General features: G+C 42.6%; 1 protein-coding gene across 5 annotated transcripts; it reads right to left on the reverse strand.

Moving 5' to 3' along the window:
* Positions 1-3,538: 3,538 nt before the first annotated feature.
* Positions 3,539-24,139, reverse strand: LOC117449208 (homeodomain-interacting protein kinase 1-like). Of its 5 annotated transcripts, none has more exons than XM_034086687.1 (17): positions 23,792-24,139; positions 19,041-19,325; positions 18,345-18,814; positions 16,380-16,753; positions 14,862-14,985; positions 13,604-13,723; positions 12,749-12,835; positions 12,479-12,660; positions 11,909-12,017; positions 10,493-10,664; positions 9,915-10,033; positions 8,643-8,788; positions 8,392-8,490; positions 7,560-7,712; positions 7,119-7,321; positions 5,488-5,606; positions 3,539-5,188 (listed from the first exon to the last, which is right to left on the reverse strand). In XM_034086687.1, the coding sequence occupies exons 2-17, from the start codon at positions 19,321-19,323 to the stop codon at positions 4,799-4,801; spliced, it is 3,150 nt and encodes a 1,049-aa protein (XP_033942578.1). In that variant the 5' UTR covers positions 19,324-19,325; positions 23,792-24,139; the 3' UTR covers positions 3,539-4,798. The 5 variants fall into 5 exon arrangements, with proteins under 5 accessions (XP_033942578.1, XP_033942576.1, XP_033942577.1 ...); XM_034086685.1 differs by having other exon boundaries at positions 8,643-8,785; positions 11,909-12,059; XM_034086686.1 differs by having other exon boundaries at positions 3,539-5,182; positions 11,909-12,059.
* Positions 24,140-24,267: the final 128 nt, after the last annotated feature.

The raw sequence follows: 24,267 nt of genomic DNA on the forward strand, positions 1-24,267 counted from the left end.
TGAAGCTCAGCGCAAGTTCTTTCAGGGAGACTGTTTCCCACGCTCTCATTCACAATTCTCTCTCTCTCTCTCTCTCACACGCCCTTCCTTCAATAAGCAAGGGCGCGTCATACCCAGTGTTCGAATTACCTATTTGCTTTCGGGGTACCCTATTTTTTTTTTCAGGGCCCTCTGTGTGGAGCTGTCAAACTCGACCCCAACGCCGCTTACAGCCGGCCCACTAAAAGACAAGTTGTTCCGTTCACTTTGTCATTTTGAGACTCCTTCGCTTCTTTGCTTGTGAATCCAAAAGCTGCGAGGCGTGGCTGTTTTCGTTTCACCATATTTTGTATTACAAAGCCAGAGTTAAACAAATATCAATAGGCCTATGAACATTTCAAATACCGCGCCGGCATCGCTGCCGTAACCATAGCAACGTAAGTAGCGTAAAGAATCCAGCGCCTCCGCGTACAGATGGCAACACCCAGAAATATGAAACAGATATTCAGAAACTGTAATGATGAACAATGACACAAATATGCACAATTTTGTTGGGCTCCCCCTATTTATCTCAAAGTCGGCCTTCAGGGGAGCTCCCGGTCAATAAATATGCTATCAAACTCACGGACTAAGTCTCTCCTGATTGAAATAGCACCTGGTGTTTGTTTTCTGTTTTAGCCGCAAGTAATGATCGCTTTCATCACAGATTGTTTGGTCAACTAAATGTCATTATTAAATGTACATATATTGGTAGAAAAAGTACTTTTTATTTTATTTTTTATTATTTATTCTACTATTTCAACAATTCAGACATCTAAAAAACAAACAATATTAGTATAATTTCTAGTAAAATTAGCAACAACACAGTATAATAAGACTCTTACTTATTATTCATACGTAAAAGTATCAAAATATACCTAAGAGGACCGAAAGTACAAATCCTCACTTTTTTTTGTTAAATTCTGAATTTTTTTTATTATGACCTTTTTCGAATTCTGACTTTTTTGAATAATCTGATATATTTAAGATTTCTGATTTGCTCAGACTATTTTTTCGAATTCAGATTTTTTTTCGAAATCTGACTTTTTATAATCTCATATATTTCAGAATTCTGATTTTCTTTCAGACTTTTTTTTCGAAATCTAACTTTTTTTTATTTGGACTTTTTTTTTTTATTCTGACCTTTTTTTCGAAGTCTGCCTTTTTTTTCTGAAGTCTGCCTTTTTATATATTTCAGAATTCTGAACTTTGTTTCTCGAATTCTGACTTTTTATGTTAAATTCTGAAAAAAAGATTATTCTGACCTTTTTTGAATTCCAACTTTTTTCGAATTCTGACCTTTTTTAATAAACTGATATACTTTCTAATTCTGGCTTTTTTTCTGAATTCAATTTTTTTCAGACTTTTTTTTCTAATTCTGACTTTTTTCTAATTCTGACCTTTTTCAGAATTCTGACTTTTTTCTCTCTAATTCCTTGTTTTTCGAATTCTGACTTTTGTTTTCTTAACTTTTTACTTGTCTAAAAACAAATTCACTTTTGGTCAGATCTAAAAAAAGGGCCATTACATCATTTATCTTCTCCCCCTTTCAGCTTTACACCCAAATATGTATAAAAGAATGTCTCGTGTATGGCGTGTACTAGTAATAGTACTAGTAAAGCAGCTCTTTGCTATGCCTTTCTTTCAAGAACAGCATGTTAAAAAATGATTTTCAAAAGTTGATTCTGTGATTTAGAGATCTATGGCTGATGGTTAGGGACACGTTTTTTTGAAAAATTCCGAACTCTATGATTTTCGGAATCTTTAAGAATTGTTTTGAGAATTCTGACTTTTTTTTTAATACTTTCTTTTATTCTGACTTCTTTTCGAATTCAGAATTTTTTTGTTAAATTCTGATTTTTTTTTATTCTTACCTTTTTCGAATTCTGACTTTTTTTTTCTCGAATTCTCCATCCATCCATCTTCTCCCGCTTATCCGTGGTCGGGTTGCGGGGGTAGCAGTTCCAGCAGAGAGCCCCAAACTTTCTTTTCCCTGGCGACATCAACCAGCTCTGACTGGGGGATCCCAAGGCGCTCCCAGGCCAGCGAAGAGATATAACCCCTCCACCTGGTCCTAGGTCTACCCCTTGGTCTCTTCCCAGCTGGACGTGCCTGGAACACCTCCCTAGGGAGGCGCCCAGGTGGCATCCTAACTAGGTGCCCGAACCACCTCAACTGGCTTCTTTCGACGCGAAGGAGGAGCGGCTCAACTCCGAGTCCCTCCCTGATGACCGAACTTCTCACCTTATCTCTAAGGGAGACACCAGCCACCCGGCGGAGGAAACCCATCTCGGCCGCTTGTATCCGCGATCTCGTTCTTTCGGTCATGACCCATCCTTCATGACCGTAGGTGAGGGTAGGAACGAAAATGGCCCGGTAGACAGAGAGCTTTGCCTTCTGGCTCAGCTCCCTTTTCGTCACAACGGTGCGGTAAAGCGACTGCAGTACCGCTCCCGCTGCTCCGATTCTCCGGCCCATCTCACGCTCCATTGCTCCCTCACTCGAGAACAAGACCCCGAGATACTTGAACTCCTTCACTTGGGGTAAGGACTCATTCCCTACTTGGAGTGGACAGTCCATCGGTTTCCTGCTGAGAACCATGGCCTCAGATTTGGAGGTGCTGATCCTCATCCCAGCCGCTTCACACTCGGTTGCGAACCGATCCAGTGAGTGCTGAAGGTCGCAGACCGATGAAGCCATCAGAACCACATCATCTGCAAAAAGCAGTGGTGCAATCCTTAGTCCACCGAACTGCAGACCCCCCCCCCCCACGACTACGCCTCGAAATCCGATCCATGTATATTACAAACAGGATTGGTGACAAAGCGCAGCCCTGGCGGAGGCCAACCCTCACCGGAAATGGGTCCGACTTACTGCCGAGGACCCGGACACAGCTCTCGCTTTGGGAGTACAGAGATTGGATGGCCCTGAGTAGAGACCCCCTCACCCCATACTCCCGCAGCACCTCCCACAGTAACTCCCTGGGAACCCGGTCATACGCCTTCTCCAAGTCTACAAAACACATGTAGACCGGATAAGCGTACTCCCAGGCCCCCTCCAGGATCCTTGCGAGAGTAAAAAGCTGATCCGTCGTTCCACGACCAGGACGGAATCCGCATTGTTCCTCTTCAATCTGAGGTTCGACAATCGGCCTGACCCTCCTTTCGAGCACCTTGGAGTAAACTTTCCCGGGGAGGCTGAGTAGTGTGATGCCTCTGTAATTGGCACACACCCTCTGATCCCCCTTTTTAAAAAGGGGAACCACCACCCCGGTCTGCCACTCCTTCCTCCTTCGAATTCTGACTTTTTTAATTCTGACTTTTGTTTTCTTAACTTTTTACTTGTTTCAAAATTCTGACTTTTTTTCTGAGTTGTCTCAGATCTAAAAACAAATACACTTTCGGTCAGATCTCAAATGAAAATGTCACGTGGCCCTAATCCTCTTCCGTAGTGATGCAATTTGAAAACAATCCTTCAGTTTAATCATCAATGAGTCAAATTCTCTTTTGAGCATATTTTATTGTGTATATACGGGTTAAGGTCCGTTGAGTGTTTTATGTAACGTAGCACTCCACAACACAGCAAAAGCCACCATTTCACCAAACCAATGATTTGTTTATAAGCAGTTACACATTGAACATCAATTTGTATTTTTATATATCGTCTTTTTCTCAGATTTCTTTCACAATTTTAAACGCATTAGCTTTGATGTGATAGTGTGATGCCCGATCAGATTTTGATGCACACATTTTAATAGCACAGACATCACTTCACAAGACACAGGTTTAACAATGTACCAATATCCTTAACGTGTTTGTCCCACAAATGAAATATAACATGTATATTTGTCTGCAAGCGACGATGAAAATCAATGCAGATGCAGTTTGTACGCATCTCTCCTGAATGCTACCCCATGTCAGAGCCATGCAACCTTAAGAACACATTTAAAACTGTACAATCCCCTCTTACTGTAATACCACACCCTATATAATGGTATGTCCTAAACATATACACATAATCAAGTATATAGCCAGCACTAAAACATAATTAACACTGAAAACATTTGAAGAACATTATCAGACACAGCTTAAACACACACACACATGTTCATAAATGAAACTTTAAAACGCCTAACGTATCACAACCTGCTGACATTGAAGTAACAAAACAATCAAGAAACGGATTAAACAGGTAAGGCGATTGGGTTTCTGACTTAATATAGATTACCATGGAGATACAAAATAATAATAACATTTTTGGACAGCACAGCAAGTAGTCAAGTTCCAGTTTCTCCTCAACACTTCTCTCTCAAAAAATAAATAAATAATGGGGCTCAGCATGTTAGCAAACTACCAGGAATAGTAGAATTGCAGCTGATCGATTAGTCCCTTAACATTTAGGGACTTTGTACAAAAAAGGCTACAATTCCTACTTGCTTCATCTGGTCTGTGTGTAAACAACCTTCAATTAGAGCCACACGTCAGCACTTTAAGTTTATACTTATTGTTTAATTGTAAAATCTAATGTATTGGAGTGCAGAGCCAACACAACCATACATCTGTAAATAAGTAGATACTTGCCGACTGCACTGTAACTGTTAACTGGCAGTATGTATGCAACACAAAAACACGAAAACGTTGGAAAAGATTTTAAAACAGACCATGATTAAAATATAAATAAATTACATGTTTAACGAAATTAAGATGCGTTTAAAAAAAAAAAAGACAGAAAATGTCAAATAAGCCGCTTGTGCTCGTCTCTAGTCTCGGCCATTTGGTGTTTACAGGTAGGGGAACTGGTTGAGTTTTCTCTGGTAAGTAGCACTGGCGTGGTGAAAAGGCAGCACCCCCTGCTGGAGGCTTTGGTTACCGTACTGTGCCGGAGAGACCCCCAGGCTGCCGGTCTTCTGCAGCAGCGCCAGGGAGGAGAAGGCCCCCCCGACCCGGCCCCCCTGCATCTGGTCCACAGCCTGCGAGACGGAGGCCAGGGCGGCAGAGGCGGGGTAGGCGTACAGGTTGGGGGCGGAGCTGAAGAGGGGGTTCTCGTGGAGCAGGAAGGACGAGTGGGAGGAGACGGGAGGAGGGTAGGTGGGCTCATGGGTGGGCTGCCTCCTCAGGATGATACAGCTTCCTGTTGGGTCGAGGGAAGATGACATCACAGACTGCTGTACCTGAAACCACAGAGAGAGGGTTTGGTGTTTTTGTAAGAAGGAGCAGGTCAAATAAGATTTTCTTCTCCCTGCTCCTTTCCACCATGCGCTATAAAAAAAAACAGTATAAGTGTACATGTTTTGTAAAGTCTACATGTTTTGTTTTAAAATAACTGCCATGTGTGGAATAAACAAACAAGTACATTTAAAAAAGTGTCAGAAATACTCCCACTTCAAAACTGTTGAACTATTCTTTCAACTTGACCGAACTGAAGTGCTTGAGTGATGTCCCTGTCTAATGAATACATAAAAGCAGTTACCTGACTGAGGTTGAGAGGCTGAGATCTGCTGGACGTGTTTCGTTGATGGCGGTCAGTGTTGGAGTCTCCGGTCCGACTCGACGCTTTCTTGGGTTTTCCAGAGCCACTTGTAGCTTGATCTACGAGTGGAAAAACAAAAACATAAACATACTGTGAGTTCGAACAAAGGATGTGCTTCAGGTAAAGATGATCAGTCTAACTTGTTAATTGAGCCGAGCTGATTATTAATGCACCTTAAATGGATCCATTGAGGCCACTTAATGCAAGGACACCTGGTTAAATACAAGAAGAATGAATAGAATTAAAAAAAACTAAAAATAGCAAATTCTGCGTACAGTAAATTATTTTCCAAAGATCTTTCACTCGATGTGACAGTGATGAAATTAACGACTATTTAACAAGTTACATCTTCTCCACAAAAAGGCACCAAATCAAAAGGACCTCCTGCTCCTAATCTAATCTCGAAATAAAAATGCTCTCGGTAACTGGACTTTGTCTTTTTTTATTCACACTGAAGAACCTCCACAACGTTGATCTGATCTGATCTGATCTGTCTGTGTGTGTGTGTGTGTGTGTGTGTGTGTGTGTGTGTGTGTGTGTGTGTGTGTGTGTGTGTGTGTGTGTGTGTGTGTGTGTGTGTGTGTGTGTGTGTGTGTGTGTGTGTGTGTGTGTGTGTGTGTGTGTGTGTGTGTGTGTGTGTGTGTGTGTGTGTGTGTGTGTGTGGCTCCGTCAGGAGGGGCTTGGACTGGGAGCTGTAAGGTCGTCGGTTCAAGTCCCCGACCAGACCTAAATATGGAGTGTGGACTTCTACTTGGAGAGGTCCCAGTTAACCTCCTGCCCTGCCGTGGTGCCCTTGAGCAAGGCACCGGACACCCCCCCTCACTCCCATTGCTCCCCGGGCGCTGTGCACTAGCTGCCCACTGCTCCTAGTACTAGACTCCTGGTACGAGGATGGGTTAAAAGCAGAGAACACTTTTCACTGTGTGACCTTTAAAGAGGGTTTCCTCCCTCCGATTCTATCATGCAGCTAGTATCTAAATCTCACCAGCAAAACATTTGATAGACGAGACCAATCACTGCATAAAGAATAACGTGCAATTACGTATCTGCCACTACTAAATAACAAATGTGACCGTCTGTTTCCTGTTAGTGTACAGTTTTATTATTATTATGCTGCTGTGTTTATTGTATTTTTTAGGGCTGTACCCGAATATCCGAATATTCGTTCGTTGGAGTACTATTCGGGTTTCAATTTCGTTATTCGGTTTTCCCCCCCGTTTTTTTTGGCTGCACTGCGGCTGCAACATTGAATTGATTGAAAACTCCAATATCAACGTAAGAGCTTGTGCCTCTTCGGGGGGGGCTAACACTTAAAATGTAGATATGACTTTTTCTCCGTTAATCTTCGTCACGTTGTTTCCATAGCAACAACAACTTCCTGTCAACAGCGCTAACTCTCCTTAAATAAAAGCATGTCCATGTCCATACAAAATAGGAAGCCAAGCCAAATTACACGTAAGATATATACAATGGCAACGAAAGTAACAAACACAGTGCGATATCCTTTTCAATTTCAAAGCACACAAATTGGGTTCCCCGCGCAGGCCGAATATTCGCTGCTGATTACTGACCCGAGCTCTCCCCCGGCTGGCTCTTCACAGACGGCACGATGACGGCCAGAGGCTGGGCGGGCTGCGGGGGCGTCTTGGTGCTCAGAGGGGGGGTCTTTGTGCTCAGAGGGGGGGTCTTTGTGCTCAGAGGGCTGCTGGTGGAGGAGTCCGAGTCATGCACCGTCACACAGCTGATCACGTTGGTCCGCTGGCTCGTTCCAGAGCTGCAGGAGAGGGAAACAACGATAATACGATAATACTGTAATGGTCAGATCACGTCTGAAATTTGACTCATGACAGCAGCTCCACTCTGGGATTCAGCTCTGTATTTACCGTGAGGATGGACTGATGCACAAAGGATGCTTCAGTCGGACTTTATTGAATCGTTATTTACAAATAAAGGTGTAAAAATAACAATTTCAGCTAATTTAAAAACCTCTCAGAGACAGGAAGTGAGCTCACCAGCCAGCGGGGAACTTCCTGTCGTCCTCGTCCTCCGAGTCGCTGTGGATGGTGATGATGCTGACGGCGGGGCTGGGGGTGTCGGAGATGATGATTGGCTGAGACTGATCCCCAGCAGGAGGGTTCTGGAGCGCAGTGGCCGACGACACAGGCCTGCAGGGAAGAGGATGTTTAATAAATATGTTTCGAAGATAACTTTTTTCTCATCTCAATTTTTTTTTTTGTGAAGCACCTTGAGATGACATTGTTTTTTTAAGTGTGCTATACAAATAAAATGTATTATTTTTATTAAGATGCTCACTGTTTTATTGCAAATATTTATCTTAGGTGACCTGCCACCTATTTATGTTGCTTCAAACTACTGTTATATTACCATTGTTATAAATAGATAAATACTCAAACACGAGTAAAAAGTAATTATTAAGTCAAATGAATCTAGTAAGTACTTGGGGCACCAGTGTAGTGTATGTGGGGTTATTTCTAAATAAACTACCCTTTGTGTGTAATTTGTAGTGACATAACATTTCACCCAGGTCAACAAAGTGGTTTTTGAACGACAATGGAGCTCGATGTCTCAGAGGAATGTTAAATGTATGGCTTTGATACACGGACACCTTTGTTAGAAGTAGTTAGTTGTATCAGTTAACTGTTGGTTTTGGTATTACTATTGGAAACTTCAATTCTTCACAACTTGCTGACTGCAGGATAAAGGTTTCATGGATATCACTGCAGCCCATTGAACAAGTAGATATGAAGCCAGGTAACAGACCACCACCACTACCCCCCCCCCCCCATGGAGATGATGTGGATGTAAGGCAGTGTGACAGGAGACCTGGCTCTGCTCTCTGCGTGTCGAGCCTTTGCCCTCTTGCCCTGCTGGGGTCTGGAGGCAGCGTGACCGACGCCATCGAACTGGCTGCCATGACGACCCCTGAGAGAAGGACGAACACACGTTATTTATCTTAAACTGCATCTATGACTGACTGACCTCACAGAGATACATTTTCTTTTAAGTTGTAATAATACAATGGCCTGAAGGTGGGTTTTAACATGCAGAATGAAGTCCTATGGGATTAAACTCACCTCCAGCCAGAGCCTTGTTGACTGTCGGAGGCCCCCATGGGGGGGGCCGGCACCACGTTCTGCCCCGGGTTGTGGAGGGCCATGCCGGGCATCTGCTGCCAGGTGGAGGGGATGAGGATCTGCTGAGTGCCAGCTGGCCAGCCCTGCTACACACACACACACACACACACACACACACACACACACACACACACACACACACACACACACACACACACACACACACACACACACACACACACACACACACACACACACACACACACACACACACACACACACACACACACACACACACACACACACACACACACACACACACACACACACACACACACACACACACACACACACACACACACACACACACACACACACCTATTACAAGAGGTTCAGGTTTAGGTTCTTATGCCAAGCCGTAAAGATAAGGTCCAGAAAGAACAGAGCCCCCCTGAAAGTTAAAGGACGTGTTAGTCTGGGACGAGGAGAGGAAGAAAGTGAGTTGTCTCTTGGCATAAGTTCAACCTTTTTGAAAAACAAAAATAGAGAAAGCTTCTCCAGCATTAAAACGCAACAGTATTTTTTTTACATTGCAGTTTTAAAAACATCTTTCGCTAGAAGTGACAGTGATGAAAGGAATCTTTTAAAGGAATAGTAAACCATTTTTGGAAATACGTTTATTTGTTTATAGCGGAGAAAGCCTAATACCAACTCTGAAAATAGAGTTTTATGCTTCTACCACCTGAAGCAGAAAGCAATACATCACATTGTGCGCATGTGTCCACCGTCCAGCTGCAGTCTAGACATACATTAGGAGAGAACAGGAAGAAATGAGAGATGTTATCCAGTCATGATGATGGTGTTTTACCAGCAGGAGGCATTCTGATCCAGTCAGCCGGCTAAACCCGCACATCTGCAGCCTAAAGACGGCAACTCAGCCAGAGGCGTACAGACTGCCCACCAGCAGGGGGTCGAGTGAGGCCTGGGGGAGCAGTGGGGGGGTGGGGTTTAGACATGGTGGATACAGACCTGCTGCATATTCCGCTGAAACCTGATGAGATTCTTTGCATACAAGAATACAGATATTCTAAATCCTTGGTGGGGGTTTTGATTTGTGAAGAGAGTGGAGAGTTGAGAATACATTTCCTTCTGAAAGGTGTGACATGGAAGTACACAAGTACAGGTACCTTACACTTTTACTTGGGTAAATGTACTCAGTTAAATGTCATGCCTGCTGGTGCTTATGGATACTGGAAGAAGAGTGTGTCCCACCTGAGCCAGCATGCCGGGCTGGATGTGCAGAGACTGGGAGTTCTGGTTCTGAGGACCTAAGGGGGCGGAGCTGTCCATCCGCACTGGAAAACCAGAGGGCTTACTGGATGTCTGGAGACCTGGAGGGAGGAGAAGAAGAAGAAGGCAGGTGATATTGGTTAATTCAATGAATATATAATTATAAATATAGAGATATAGAGGCTAGGAAATATAGGGATAATGTAGCAAGTTGCATAACATATACAGTACACAGGCCAGGCTACATTTAAAGCATTAAGACATAGAAACACTTTATAAAATGTCATTAGAGTACATTTAAAAAATAGTAAAGAGAGAATACAGAACTAGAAAAACAAAAAAGAATAAGGTAAAAAATCAAAATCAAAATGCAATGTGAAATATGAAAGTTATTTGATTTAATAAACGGCAGCAGCAACAATTAAATAATGATGCCTCGATCTAAAAGTTTCAATGAGTTTTAAATGTTTGGGAAATATAAAAATGTAGTTATTTCAACATTTTCTAGGTGACTATGAAATGATATTTATTTTCATTCAGGCAACATGTGGCCCGCTCACCCTGGATGGTGGGGGGGCAGACGATGAGGGTCTGCTGGAAGGGCTCGGTCTGGGTGCAGAGCTGGGGGGGGCGGGGGATGTTGATGGTGGCCTGCTGGTAGAGGCCGGGCTGGTAATTGAGTAGCGGGACGTTACTGCTGAGGGACAGAGACTGGGCTCCTGCTGAGGACATCTGGAGACACAACGAGCAGAGACATTCAGATCAATGCCGGGAGATATGAGTCCAGTTCAGCAAGAACGTCGACGGTAAATGGACGGCATTTTGACGCCTCAAGGCACTTTTACACATACGAGTCAGAACACACCCATACAGTACATACAGAACATGCAACGGGCCAATGTGCTTAAGGACATGTATGCAGAATGAAATAAATCTCACCTGTTCTACATCCTCTTGCACTTCTATGCAATTACAAATGCTGCCGCTTAGGAATAACATATGCTTCTTCGTTCAATACATTTAAACAAATGTAACTGGTGTTTAAAATAAAAGTTAGTGATTAAGTAACATTTTTGTACATTTCCTGAATTGAAAATAGAAATTCAAGTGTATCGTTAAAATAAATTGACTGTTTAATAATTAATGTTTTTTTGTTTTTTAATGAAGAGGACCTTCTACTGTACCTACCTCTCACTCAAAAAAACATCCTACATTGCAAAAAATATAACTCCAGATGAATTGCACAATATTCCAGTTTATTACATGGTTTAGTTGAATACTCGATTCTGATTGGTCAATTCAGAGCACGTGACACGTTGTTAATCCAGAACAGACAGACCGCTGTCAAGCACTTATTGACCGTTGTTCAGGACGCTCACATCTGCACAAAGAAGTCCGGTCGATTGAACTGTATACAGTTTGGCTTCGCGTCGGGATCCTGATCCGCCTGTCGGTGTTCTTTTACCCGTCCACACAGCGGTGTGCGTTGAAAGCTTCACCATTCACTTTGAATGGGGTGACGTCACTTTTTGCCGAACTGCATTGTGGGAAGCGACGCGGAGCTTTGCTGGCGTGGCTCACGGCAAAAGTTGAGCAATGTTCAACTTTTGAAGCCTCGGCAGAAGCGTCAGCCAATCGAATCATATGCCAGTACAAGCTCTAGCCAATCAAACCGCTGGTGGTGTGTCAGGGGCGGGAGATTCATGTGATTGGTTGTTGGTCGAGTTTCAGACACGCCCGCCGGCAAGCTTCAACGCACGCCGCTGTGAGGACGGGCCGTAACGACGGGCCGTAACGACGGGCCGTAACGACGGGCCGTAACGACCGCCTCGCTGCACATTAGCCCTTACTTATCCAACAGGTTTTACTCTTCAAAGAAGTCAGGTGCAACAATGGTTTGACTACTTAACTAAAAGGCTGCTTTATAACCTTCAGCAGGTGACCCCCCCCCCGGGGGCAGACGCAGGACTCCTCACCTGGCTGTGCTGGCTGAGCTGGCTGCTGAAGGTCACGGTGAGGTTGGCGGCTGCACTCGACGTGGTGTTGCTGGAGAACATGTTCTTCCCGTTCTCAAAGGCGCTGCATCTGCGTTTGCATATGTCCATATTTTGGAAGCAGGATTTCATGCTGGAAGATGACATTGTACAAAATGGTGAACGTGTGGGCTCGAAGTTGTTACGTACCTTGTCACACGAGGGGTTTAGAAGGCTGGCAATAAGAATAGCATCAACTCAAATGTTTTGTTTGGGTTATGTGTGTGATGTTTTGTTATATCTGAGTATTTACTTGCATACTGTCTATTTCCATTATTATGTAGTTGTATGTAATTATCTTTGGTTTTTATGATCTTTCTGTCGTATGTTTGTCAACTCATTGGGGAATACCACCTGGAGGGGGAGGGGGAGGGGTTTGCAACTTGTTATCATAAATGTTGGACATACTGTATTTGTGAAAAACTGAAAAATAAAGTTGTTAAAACAGAAAAAAATGGTGAACAAAGATGGAACCTAACTGCAGTCTTGATCCTCAGCGAGTCCTGCACTTACTGTGAGCTGTGAGGGAAGTGCAGCAGGTGCGTCATGGTAACGAAGGGGTGGTTCAGCGTCTTCATGGGCGTGATGCGCTTGTCTGCGTCCAGCGTCAGCATCTTCTTCAGCAGGTCGATGAACTCCCGCCGGTCCGCCTTCTCTGCCAAGATGTCCGTCCCCTCCAGGTTCGTCATGTTCACCTGCGGAGCCACAGGAAGTGGGTTTGTCAAGCGGCTTCCTGGAGCACCCTAAACTGTGAGAAGTGTACAGGAAAGGAAAGAAGCTCACCTGCATCATATCATCCAAACAGTTGAAGATGTATTTCCTCGCCTCCTTGGACTTGATGCCCATCTCCGCCTCGTGCTCAGAGGACGTCTGCAGAGAGAAATAACCATAGCAACACTTCAGTATATGTACTGCTCATATGCTTAATGATAGACTCGTTAACTTAAAACACATTGTGTTTGCACCAATCTTTAAACAATACAAATATACATTTGAGGGCTGATGTTGTGGGAACAAACTGGAGGAAGGAATTCAAACATGACATCAGACAGTTTGAGAGGTTGATTGTGATTCTGATGCAGACGGACATAGAGGGTACGTTGTGGGGATGGACTCTGTGGCCGATTGGATCAAACAAAGTTACAAAGTGCTCTCACATAAAAACAGAAACATTTACAACAGAAAAGAAACTAAACTAAAACCAGCAACTAAAACACATTTTAATACAAATAGAGGAAAACAAACTGAAAGTAACACACACAAATAATGAGTTTTTAAAAGTGATTCGATACAGGGAAACTGCTATTTAGTGGTTACTTCTGTTTTGTTTTCCTGGAGCTGCTTTGTTGGATTACTACTTTGAGAATTGAAATCATTGTTTAATGTTGTTGTAGGTCTTGGAGCCTGTTTATAACAAAGCTGTTCTGTCCTTACTCTTTATATTTGAGGTCTTTGACCAGGGGCAATGGCATTGGATAACTCACACAATCATTTATTTTTGTTTATAGTCTGCCTTCCTGCTTCAACTCACGTTATGTTCTTGCACTCTGTCTTGAGAACTTGGCCGTGTTAACGTTGAACTTGTTGAACATGTTTTAATTCAGGCTCAGTAATGTCCATCTGTGCAGAGCAACTCACTTTGAGTCTCCAGAGGGGGTAGCTGGAGTCGGGCCCTCTGTTGAAGAAGCGGCTGGTCTTGGTTCCTGCGCTCAGCAGATACTCCGCAGGGAGGCCCTGCGTCTGGGAGATGTATCGGATCTGAGGGAGACAACAGGAGAAGACATTCAGTTGCCTTTTGTTCAAACAATGTGTTAACATCACCTGAGGGCTGGTTCTCTGAATGAGGCATTGTGGGTTTGGATAAATACATGCAATGCGTGTCGACACACCTGCTTTAAGAAGGTTCCCGTCTTCATGCCAAGCAACCTGGCAGTTGGCTAAAGCTTCATAAAACGTATGCAAAGCGTCTGAAACTGCCACGCGTCCACAAACATCCTTTAAGAGTGTTAACAAATTTTAAACTGATAAGAGTATTTAAATCAACAAACATTTTCTTCTCATGTTTGACATTTTAACAAAGTAATTACAGTTTTTTCATACTTTGTACGAATTCATAGTCACAGAGAAAGGGCTAAAATGTAAGTTTGTGTGCATGTGTCTGTGTAACTGTCTAAAGTTAGATGGGTTAATCCACATATTGATTTATTTTGTCAGACAATATAATATAATAATATTAAAAGATGCAACAAAGATGTAAATAGTCCTGCACACTGTAAAATCAAGCTTAACAAAACAGTAATTCTACACAAACAAGATATAAATGTTAATGTGTTATATTAATATATATAAAGCTGTTTACCCTCTGGTTTCTAGTCTTTATGCTAAGCTAAGCTAACCGGCTGTTGACTGTAGCTTCAAACAGAAAGTGGTATCAATCTTCCAATCTAACGGCCCGTCCACACTCCAGCTTCGACAGCTTCGAAAACGGTTTCCAACGCGTCTGCACATTCACTTTGAATGGGGTGACGTCACTTTTCGCCGAACTGCATTGTGGGAAGCAGAGCGGAGCTTTCCTGGCGTTTCAGGCTGCAAAAGTTGAGCAATGTTTAACTTTTGAAGCTTCTAAAGCTTTCGGTGGAAGCGGCAGCCAATCAAATCATATGCCAGTACAAGCTCTAGCCAATCAAACCGCTGCTTGTGTGTCAGGGGCGGGAGATTCATGTGATTGGTTGTTGGTCGAGCTTCAGACACGCCCAGCTCCAAGCTTTTTTTGAAGCTGTAGTGTGGACGGGCCGTAACTCTTGTAAACTATAATAAAATGAGAAAATTCTACAATGTCCAACTCTTTCTTACTCTCTCCTAACATATTAGTGTGTGTGAGAGCGCTGCAGCTGACCTGATCATACTCCGAGGCCCCCGGATAAAGCGGCCATCCCAAAAACAGCTCAGCGATGACACATCCCAACGACCACATGTCGATCGCCTCGCAGAAAGGAAGGCCCAGAATAATCTCCGGAGCTCTGCAAGCACAACACAATAGTATGTTAAAAAGACAAAAGAGCAGGTCATTTACATAATATTCAAGAAAAGGCACGTTTTTTTTATATAGTGCTTTGTAGAGGGGGGAGTGTGTGAGGGGGAAACCCAGGGATTGTAGTCTTTGCAGACCATTTACATGCAGAAAAATATGTACAACACACTACAGGAAATTGCCCAAAAGCAAAATAGAGCCTCTTTAAGTGCCTTTTAAACCAGCAGTAGTCATTTAAAACCGATTATTTGACCCACAGGAAACCACTTTAAAGACCTCAGAACCGTGTTGATGTGATCATCTTCCAAAGCTCTAACGCAGAGGTGTCCAAACTGTTTTCACCCAGGGCCCCATACAGAAAAATATACGAAGGGCTGGGCCCACTCACTGGAGAGCCTCATAAGTTCAGTTATTATAAGTTGGAAAAATCTATCCAATGTAGGTACATTATTCTTGATACTTGAAAATGCTGTTAGAAAAAAACTGCCTCCATCACAGCTCTCCAGAGCTCATTCCTTTAAACAGAAGCTTCAGATTGCTTATATGGGAAATATGAACAGTAGATTTCAAGCTTGATATGTAATTAAGTTATTGGGCTTTTTTCTTATCAACAGGGCATACGCAGGAATCCTGAAGTCAAATGTAAAACCATTTAAAACCTTTTTTAAGACCCTCTCCGTACATTTTAAGACCTCATCGCCACTTGGAGTTCTAACCGGTTACCTTGGCGACACACTTTACCTCACATTGACTATATACAGTATTGATTGTCCTTCCTCCTTATCTTCCAACCATTTGGACGCAAACTTGCATTTCCCCATAACGATGTTGCTTAGCAACCGGCGTAAACGGACCTTCGCGCGCTACCAAGCAGTGAGCGTGCGACGTCCTGTTCAGATGACGTCAAACCCAACGGGATGCCATCAATAAACTACACAGAATCACACTACACACCTACGCCATGATTACATTCAGGCAGACTGTAGAACACAACCTCTCTGGACCATTTATATACTTATTGGAAACAAGCTACAAAATATAAAACCTTGGAAAATGCCCTTTAACACTTTTTAATAGCCTTCATTTTCGCTAAATTGATTTATCAACTTTTAACACTCTTTAAGACCCCGCGGACCCCCTGATCAAGTTAAATTTGTTAGAACATGTTTTCAACTTTAATTGACTGAATTTATTAGAACATTGGGCTTATTAACACATGAATAATATATTTGAACATATATACAAGCTGAAGTTTATCATACTCAAGTCATTATATTTTTTAATTAGCTGAGGGCCAATTCAAAATGGTCCGCGGGCCGCATTTGGCCCCCGGGCCTTAGTTTGGACACCCCTGCTCTCACGGTACAGTCCAGGCTGACTCACCTGTAGTATCGAGACTGCAGGTAGGTGGAGCAAACTGCTTTGGACACGTGGCTGGCGGAGCCGAAGTCGATGACCTTGACTCGGTACGGCTGCCTCAGAGGGTCCACCAGCATGATGTTCTCCGGCTTCAGGTCGGCGTGGATCAGCCCCAGGCTCTTCAGCTTCATCAGGGCCGTGGCCACCTGCTGCAGGATGGGCCGGATGCATTTCAGCAGCAGCGGGCTGAACTTGCTGTGCTTCAGGAAGTCGTAGAGGTTCTGCTCCAGCATCTCAAACACCAGGCACGTGTGGTTCTTGTGCTGGAAACACTCGTAGGAGCGGACGAAGTTGAACTCGTCGGCGTTCTCTGTGCTCAGTCTGCTCAGGATGCTCACCTGCAGGAGAGAGGGGGAGGAACATGGACATTGTATTGTGCTTAAGAGATAGATGGAATGTCTTTAGAATATTTGTAGATGTTTAGTAATGGCAATTATTTCCATGTGAGTTGTTCCTAACTTTATCTTGTGGTAAAGTGGTTTGTAAAGGCTTTTTTCTGTACATCTACAGGTTTGAAAAACTAGATATCCGGTTTATAACCGGATAGAAGGGAGTGTCGGAGCTCCGTGTGAATAACAACCATGTTTACCGGATACTCGGAGGCGTTGTACTCTCAAATAAAATACATTAATTATGCAGAGGGAAAAACGTTCACCTGAATGGATTTGGGCTTCTTATTGTTTTTATCTAACTGCTATTTGGTATAATCATTTTATATGAAACAAATATTTTAGGGACTATAGTTTCCATGAAACCATAGGGGGAAACAAGCCTCTTGGCTTCTTGTTTACTTTGCATTTTGTGCCTAGGTTGGCAATAGTCTGCTTTTGTGTGAGCAGGCCCTAAACTAGCATTCATGTCTTATTGGAGCCGTCATTACAACAAGAAACTCAGATGTGTCCATGTCTGAAATGAGGAAAATGGAAACCCCCTATATGTATGTTATATTGTCGCTTGACAATAACTAAGCCTGATATAGGCTTAGTTTGTCGGGGGACATCTTACTTCTTCCTTCTCTCTGTCTATACCCGTGTACACTCATGTTCCGATTAACCCAGCTTCCCCAAATGTCTTTCTTTTTGGTGTCTATATACGCTGGGATCCGGAGTCATGGATGATCCTGCGGTCCTGTGTCCTGGATCGCGAGCGCTGGATCTTGAGTCGTGGCTGTGGTCCTGGATCATCGGTCCTGGATGGATATCCTCGTGGATTCATCTTCCTATTATACACACATGCATTTCCAAACATTTGGACTACCTATGTTGCAAATGTATTATCTTTTCAATTTACACACGGCATCTATTGCACGTCTGTCCGTCCTGGGAGAGGGATCCCTCCTCTGTTGCTCTCCCTGAGGTTTCTCCCATTTTTCCCTTTAAACTGGGTTTTCTTTGGAAGTTTTTCCTTGTACGATGTGAGGGTCTAAGGACAGAGGGTGTCGTATTGTCATACTGATATTCTGTACACACTGTGAAGACCACTGAGACAAATGTAACATTTGTGATATTGGGCTATATAAATAAACATTGATTGATTGATTGATTGATTGATTGATTGATTGATTGATTGATTGATTGATTGATTGATTGATTGATCGCTGCAGAGCATAGAGATCTTTCCCATCACCAACCTCCATTTTATCTGACGTGAACATTATGCTATCATGGACCACGTTTGTTTGCCTTTATGTGTGTACACTTTGGCTGTTTGGCACCTTTAAGTCATATTGAATTAGATGTTAGCAGTTACTGTCTGCACCCTACACTGTGGATTCATACAACCTTTCTGGATGACTTTAATAATGAAAAAAAATTACTTTCTTTGGGATTTCTAAGCAGATTTTGGAGGTTTATCGGATGCTAAGAGTCAAACAATTGAAAATACTACCGTTTCTAGAGTTTTCATTTCATTTCAGAAAAAAATACTCACTTCAATTTGACCCTGCCGAGCGTAAGACGGGTGGTTCTTCAAGATCTTGATCGCCACGATCTCGTTTGTGCCTCGCTTCCAGCATTTGGCCACCTGTCCGAAGGTGCCTCGCCCCAGGAACTCCAGCACCTCGTAGCTGTTGGCCATGGAGCACAGGATCTCGTGCTGCACCAGCTGGTAGTCGCCTTCGCTGTGGGAGGAGCTGCTCTTGGTGGTGGAGGTGGAGTGAGCTATGGACTGCGCTGTGGTCCCCCCTCCTCCCCCTCCCCCTCCTCCTCCACCCGTTCGGTTTGACACCACGGGGGCCGAAAGCTCCTCCAGGATCTGAACGCTGTCGCTGCTGTCAACCTCCTCACTCTTCCTCTTCAGGCTGTGCTGCTTGTGGTAGAGGGAGGAGGACTCTGCATCCTTTATGCGGCGGCTGGAGGAAGAGGAGGAGGAAGAGGAGGAGGGAGGTCCGCGTACGCTACCTGTAAAAGTCAGTAAGTAACATTTATTTATAAAGCGCTTTTCACAGACAAAGTCACAAAGTGCTTGACAAAGCATTAAAACATCATACGAATAAAGACGTGCTAAAAACACAATACATTGTGAAAAACACAATAAACAATAAAATAGAATAAAAGCACACAAGTTACCCAAACGCCTGCCCAAACAGGAATGTCTTTAAATTACATTTACCGGACCGTACGCTACCTGTGCTGTCGGCCGCTCGGACCACCGTCTGCTCCCGGGAGCCGGATGAAGGCGGGGGGGGTCCCTGGTTGGAGTTGTACAGCGGGTTGAAGTTTGATCCGGAGCTGGAGGTGGAGGTGGAGGGGGCGGCTCCCTGGGAGGGGCTCTGCTGGAGGTAACCATTGTCCCCCGGCTGGCTGGAGGCTTCCCAGGTGGGGGGGTTCTCCACTTTCAGCCTCTTGGAGCGGGAGTGGGCAGTGGAGGAGACGGCGGGAGAGGAGAACACCTGCAGCTGAGACGCCATGTCTGCAGGTTGAAGATCAGCAGAACCCATCAGAAGTGTGTCAAGAAAACTTGACGGATGGATGGGTTGGTGGATGGATGGATGGATGGATGATAGATACAGTAGAATCTACTGTATGAATGGATAGATAGATAGATAGATAGATAGATAGATAGATAGATAGATAGATAGATAGATAGATAGATAGATAGATAGATAGATAGATAGATAGATAGATAGATAGATAGATAGATAGATAGATAGATGGATGGATGGATGGATGGATAGATAGAAGTACAAAAATATATTGGATGTATTCTTGGTGATAAATGTCTTTTCTACTGTCGACATGTATATGGTAATTGTATTTTGTTTATACTCTATTCCACCTTTTAAACATGTTAATGCCTGAACACATTGCTGCTGTAACAAATAATATCCCAATTTGGCATCAATAAAGTATCTATCCATCTAGAAATTGGAGATTTGAGAGTTCATCCTTTACGGATGATGATTTAGAAAATATATCAAATGGATACAATTTATCGAGTAGTCAAACAACAGAAAGAAATATTCTGTTGTTTAAAATACAATTATTTGTTTTAATTTAAATAATTAAACATTGTTTGGGTCATTCTTGAAGTAAAGATATTCAGGCTTCCTAAATGTTAAATATTTAATGCTTTTTCCTATCTTATATTATAATACATTAGAAATGTATTTTACTTACAGAATACAAACAAAGTAATAGATTATTGATATTTGATGAGTATTTTCGGCAACAGAAACAAATATTCAGTAACTATTTTCATACAGTAATTTAACATCCTTTTTGAAGCAATACATGGCAACATTTTCAAGATTAAAGCTTCTTAAAGTTCAGAGTGTAATGCTTTTTGTTATCTTACAATATAGTAAATTAAAAATGTCGTTTTTCGAAATAATTTTCACCTTGATTACACCAGTGTCCGTGCAGATGCATAGTACCCCGCAACCACCAGGGGGCCCTAAGCTGAAAGTTCAGGTTCAGCCTCAATATATTTGGGGAGAATTAAAATTAGCCGTCTTTATTTGTAGACAGCAAAGCCCCCTCCTGTGTTCGGTGAAGCATTATATGCTTACAAATCTAATGTAGGATATAAATATAAACACAACAAAACTGCAATGATAGCAAAACTGTGGCTTGTGTTTGTGGGGTAATAAAGTCCAAACCTTCTATGGGCTGCCACCCAATGAGTGACGTCTGAGGAAGATGAAAAATGTAAATTAAACATTGATGAGAAAATGCTGCATCTCTTGCATTTGCTGAGGTAGAGGAGCCTTATTTTTTACCTTTTTAATATAATTCTTTGTAAGTTTCAATTGCTTGGTTTTCATGAAATTAGCCTGTTTTCCTCTTCAAGTGTAACAGATTGATGCATCTCCACAGATCATCTTAAAGGCTTCGGGATCCCACCATTGTAGTTTGAAAAAAACTAGGGCCCCCAAACAGCATCTTGCATAGGGCCTCCAAAAAGCTAGAAACGGCCCTGACATGTATAACATGTAACTGCTGTCTGATAATAATAAAAACTAGAGAATGCAATTCCTGACGAAACTGCTAGTGGGAATGCTTTATGCTGAAAAAAGTGAAGAATTTAGGTTGAAATTATGAATACTGGGGGCTTGAATATGTGATGAGAGAAGAAAAGAAAGTAAAATGGCTTGTAAAAGCAGCAGAATATTTGAACTGCAAACTTTTGAACTAACTTGATGGCGAATGATCTGTCGCCATGCCAATGGCATTTGATGACATCCCATAATACGCTTAGGTGCGTTGATGGCTGCATCGTTACCAAACCTGTGAAATTTTGGTCAGTTTGGAGCATTTTCACTGAAGTTATGAGAAAACCGTGTTTCATGGCGAGCCTTGTGTTACCATGGCAACAATATTTGAAGAAATCTCAAAACTCTCACGTATATGTCTTCACGGCTGGACTGTTAGCACACGTGAAGTTTGAGCACTTTTTGAACATTTTCATAGGAGTTCTAGCGACATCGTATTTTATGGCGAGGGATGTGTTTCCATGGAAACGGCATATGGTGAGATCTCAGATTTGGCGTAGAACTGTTGAGGCATGGACCGGTGATATACAAGTGAAGATTGGGGGACGATTGGACCGTGTCCATTGGACTTACAGCGACATCGTGTTTCATGGCGAGTGGTCTCTCGCCATGGCAACGACATTTGATGAAACCCCATAATACGCTTAGATGCGTTGATGGCTGCATCGTTACCAAACCTGTGAAGTTTTGGGCCGTTTGGAGCATTTTCACTGAAGTTATGAGAAAACCGTGTTTCATGGCGAGCATTGTGTTGCCATGGCAATGGCATTTGAAGAAATCTCAAAATTGTCGGTAGATGTCGTCACGGCTGGACTGTTAGCACACATGTGAAGTTTGAGCACTTTTTGAACATTTTCATAGGAGTTAATGTATAGCGACATCGTCTTTTATGGCGAGGGATGCGTTTCCAAGGAAACGGCATATGATGACACCCCATAATTGACGTAGAGATGTTGAGGGCTGGACCGTTAACCATTATCTGAAGTCTGCTGCTCGGAGCATGTCGGTTGGAGTTATGACATCATCGTAGGGGTGGGCGATATGACGATATATATCGTCGTGACGATATTAGGTCTCCACGATATGCTTTTTCAGAGATATCGTCCTATCGTGATAAAAAAAAAAAATAATTGGAAAAAAATAAAATAGCGGGAGGGGGAGAGGCTCTCCGTGCGCGGCGCAGGGGGCTATGACAGCGGACGGAGAGCCTCTTCCCCTCCCGCTCCCCCAGCCTCACCTACTGATTTTAATTTCACCATATATCAAGCCCGATCGATTTCACAATGTCAGCGCACCTCTGCTTTTGTTCAGTCCGAGTTGTTTGACACGCTCCCAAAGTCCCCGCCCCCTTTCTTTGCAGCGAGGGAAAATACACAAGTCTACTCTAAAGTTTACATTTTAATTGTTTGGCACTGACTTTTCCTCATTGATGTTTTATGTTTTACTTAGTTATGTTTTACCCTCCTTTTCATGTTTATTGATGTTCACTGCTCACTTGTTCATTCAGGGATTCATTTCTGAAATAAAACCAGCTTGAAATGCTATTCTGGTCTGTTACTCCTTTTTGTTTTAGTTTCTGTTACCTTGTAGGTGCTTGTACTGTTAAGTAACATGAAAAATAACCATAATAACCAACATGAAAAAATATCGTGATATATATCGTCTATCGTGATACTGCTTGAAAATATCGTGATAACATATTTTTCAATATCGCCCACCCCTACATCATCGTGTTCCATTACACAGGTGTTTATATTTGAGCTAACGAGGCGTCCAGAGATCACAGGTTTCCATTGTTCTGAATGAGAGATAAACCTCTTACATGTGAACGTTTTGTTGAAGAACCGTAAAAGATATCGGTGAAATTTCAAAGTGTGAAGCATCTCAAGGACCTTGAGTATCTGAAGTGTGCTTTTTGTGTACTTTCGGGTCAATAATGTGGCCTTTTGGGCAGATTAACTAAAGGTGTGCGGCTGCTGTGAGGAAATATCAGCCTGAAATTACAATGGGCTTTAATGGAGACATGTTGAAAGTTATTGTCACTTCATGCCCACAAGAGGCATTTTGTTTAATTATTTTTGCTTAATTATTTGTCATTTTTCAAGCTACGAGATGTTTTCCTACGTTTGTCATGAAAGATTATGTCTCAGGAATGTAGGGTTTGGGAATTATGGCAGTTTAAAAAAATATATGAAGGCACATTTCAAGATTTCCGACACTCTATGTGACATCATGCACTCTAGTTAATGTTAAAATCTGAAGAAGGCCTCTGTACCAAGGTCTGAACAATGTTTAATATCTCTAAAAGTAAGATTTAAAAGTTGTTTTACACGAATAATGTCAGAAAGATGTTGGAATGCTGTTTACAGCATTCCCACTAAAATATTCAGTAACTATTTTCATACAGTAATTTGACATCCTATAGGTAGTTTTTTAAGCAAAACATGGCACCATTTTAAAGATTAAAGCTTCTTAAAGTTCAGAATGCAAAGCTTTTAGTTGTCTTACAACATAGTAAATTGAAAATGTATTTGTTTGAATGTTACCTTAATTTTCACCTTGATCACACATAATTAGGGTCAGGGTCTTGGTTTTTGGCCCCTGTCTGTTCACTTCAACTGTGCATAAGCCTTAACATGTAACTACTGTCTGATCATTAAAAAACAGTCCCAAAAGTTTTATTTTGATAAGGTCTCAACACTTTATGTTAAACTGCTGCCACAATTGTTTTTTGGCCATGGTAGTGTACTTATTTGTCTTTTTTATTTATTTATTACTAATGTCTTTCTCTTTTTATCATTGCTTGCCTTTTTTACCTGCTATGCCACTTTTGCAGTGGGACTAATAACGGAATTTCTGGATACACATTAACGAATGACAATACCTGTATTTGATGACTGAACACACCGATCTGATATTTAAGGCCTGATCATCATCATCATCTTCATCCTCTCCTCTTCAGAAGAACACCGGGCTGTGTGTTGCTGCTGCTGCAGCCGATCAGAGGGAGCTGCTGGCCAGCTGCCGCTCGAGCTCTCTCTCGCTGTAGCAGGATGGATGAATGAGCACTAAGCTAACAGGCTAACGTTAGCTAGCTACGCACATCCCAGTCATAAGGGACTGACAGCCGCAGTCACATCGTGTATGAAGCGAGCAGAATGTGCACAATGTCAGAGGAAATGTCAGATACTATCATAATGAGCACTGTCGACTAGACAGAGCTCCATCATCATCCTCATCATCATCACCACTGTACGTACGCTTTCTACTGAGTGGACGTAACGGAGCGTACGTAACATGCGTCTACGGTCGCAGGGTCAGGGATAGAGCAAAACATCGTACAATTTCACAGAATGTCAT

Source organism: Pseudochaenichthys georgianus, chromosome 7 (genome assembly GCF_902827115.2).
Source record: "Pseudochaenichthys georgianus chromosome 7, fPseGeo1.2, whole genome shotgun sequence".
Classification (NCBI taxonomy): domain Eukaryota; kingdom Metazoa; phylum Chordata; class Actinopteri; order Perciformes; family Channichthyidae; genus Pseudochaenichthys; species Pseudochaenichthys georgianus.

Excerpts from the sequence above, each read along its gene's own strand:
- LOC117449208 (XM_034086684.1), bottom strand. The coding sequence starts at position 19,323 with ATGGCGTCTCAGCTGCAGGTGTTCTCCTCTCCCGCCGTCTCCTCCACT. Across the intron at positions 13,724-14,861 it reads GGGCCTCGGAGTATGATCAG|ATCCGATACATCTCCCAGAC; the intron begins GTCAGCTGCAGC and ends TGTCTCCCTCAG. Across the intron at positions 5,607-7,118 it reads CCAGCCGGGGGAGAGCTCGG|ATCAAGCTACAAGTGGCTCT; the intron begins GTCAGTAATCAG and ends TTCCACTCGTAG.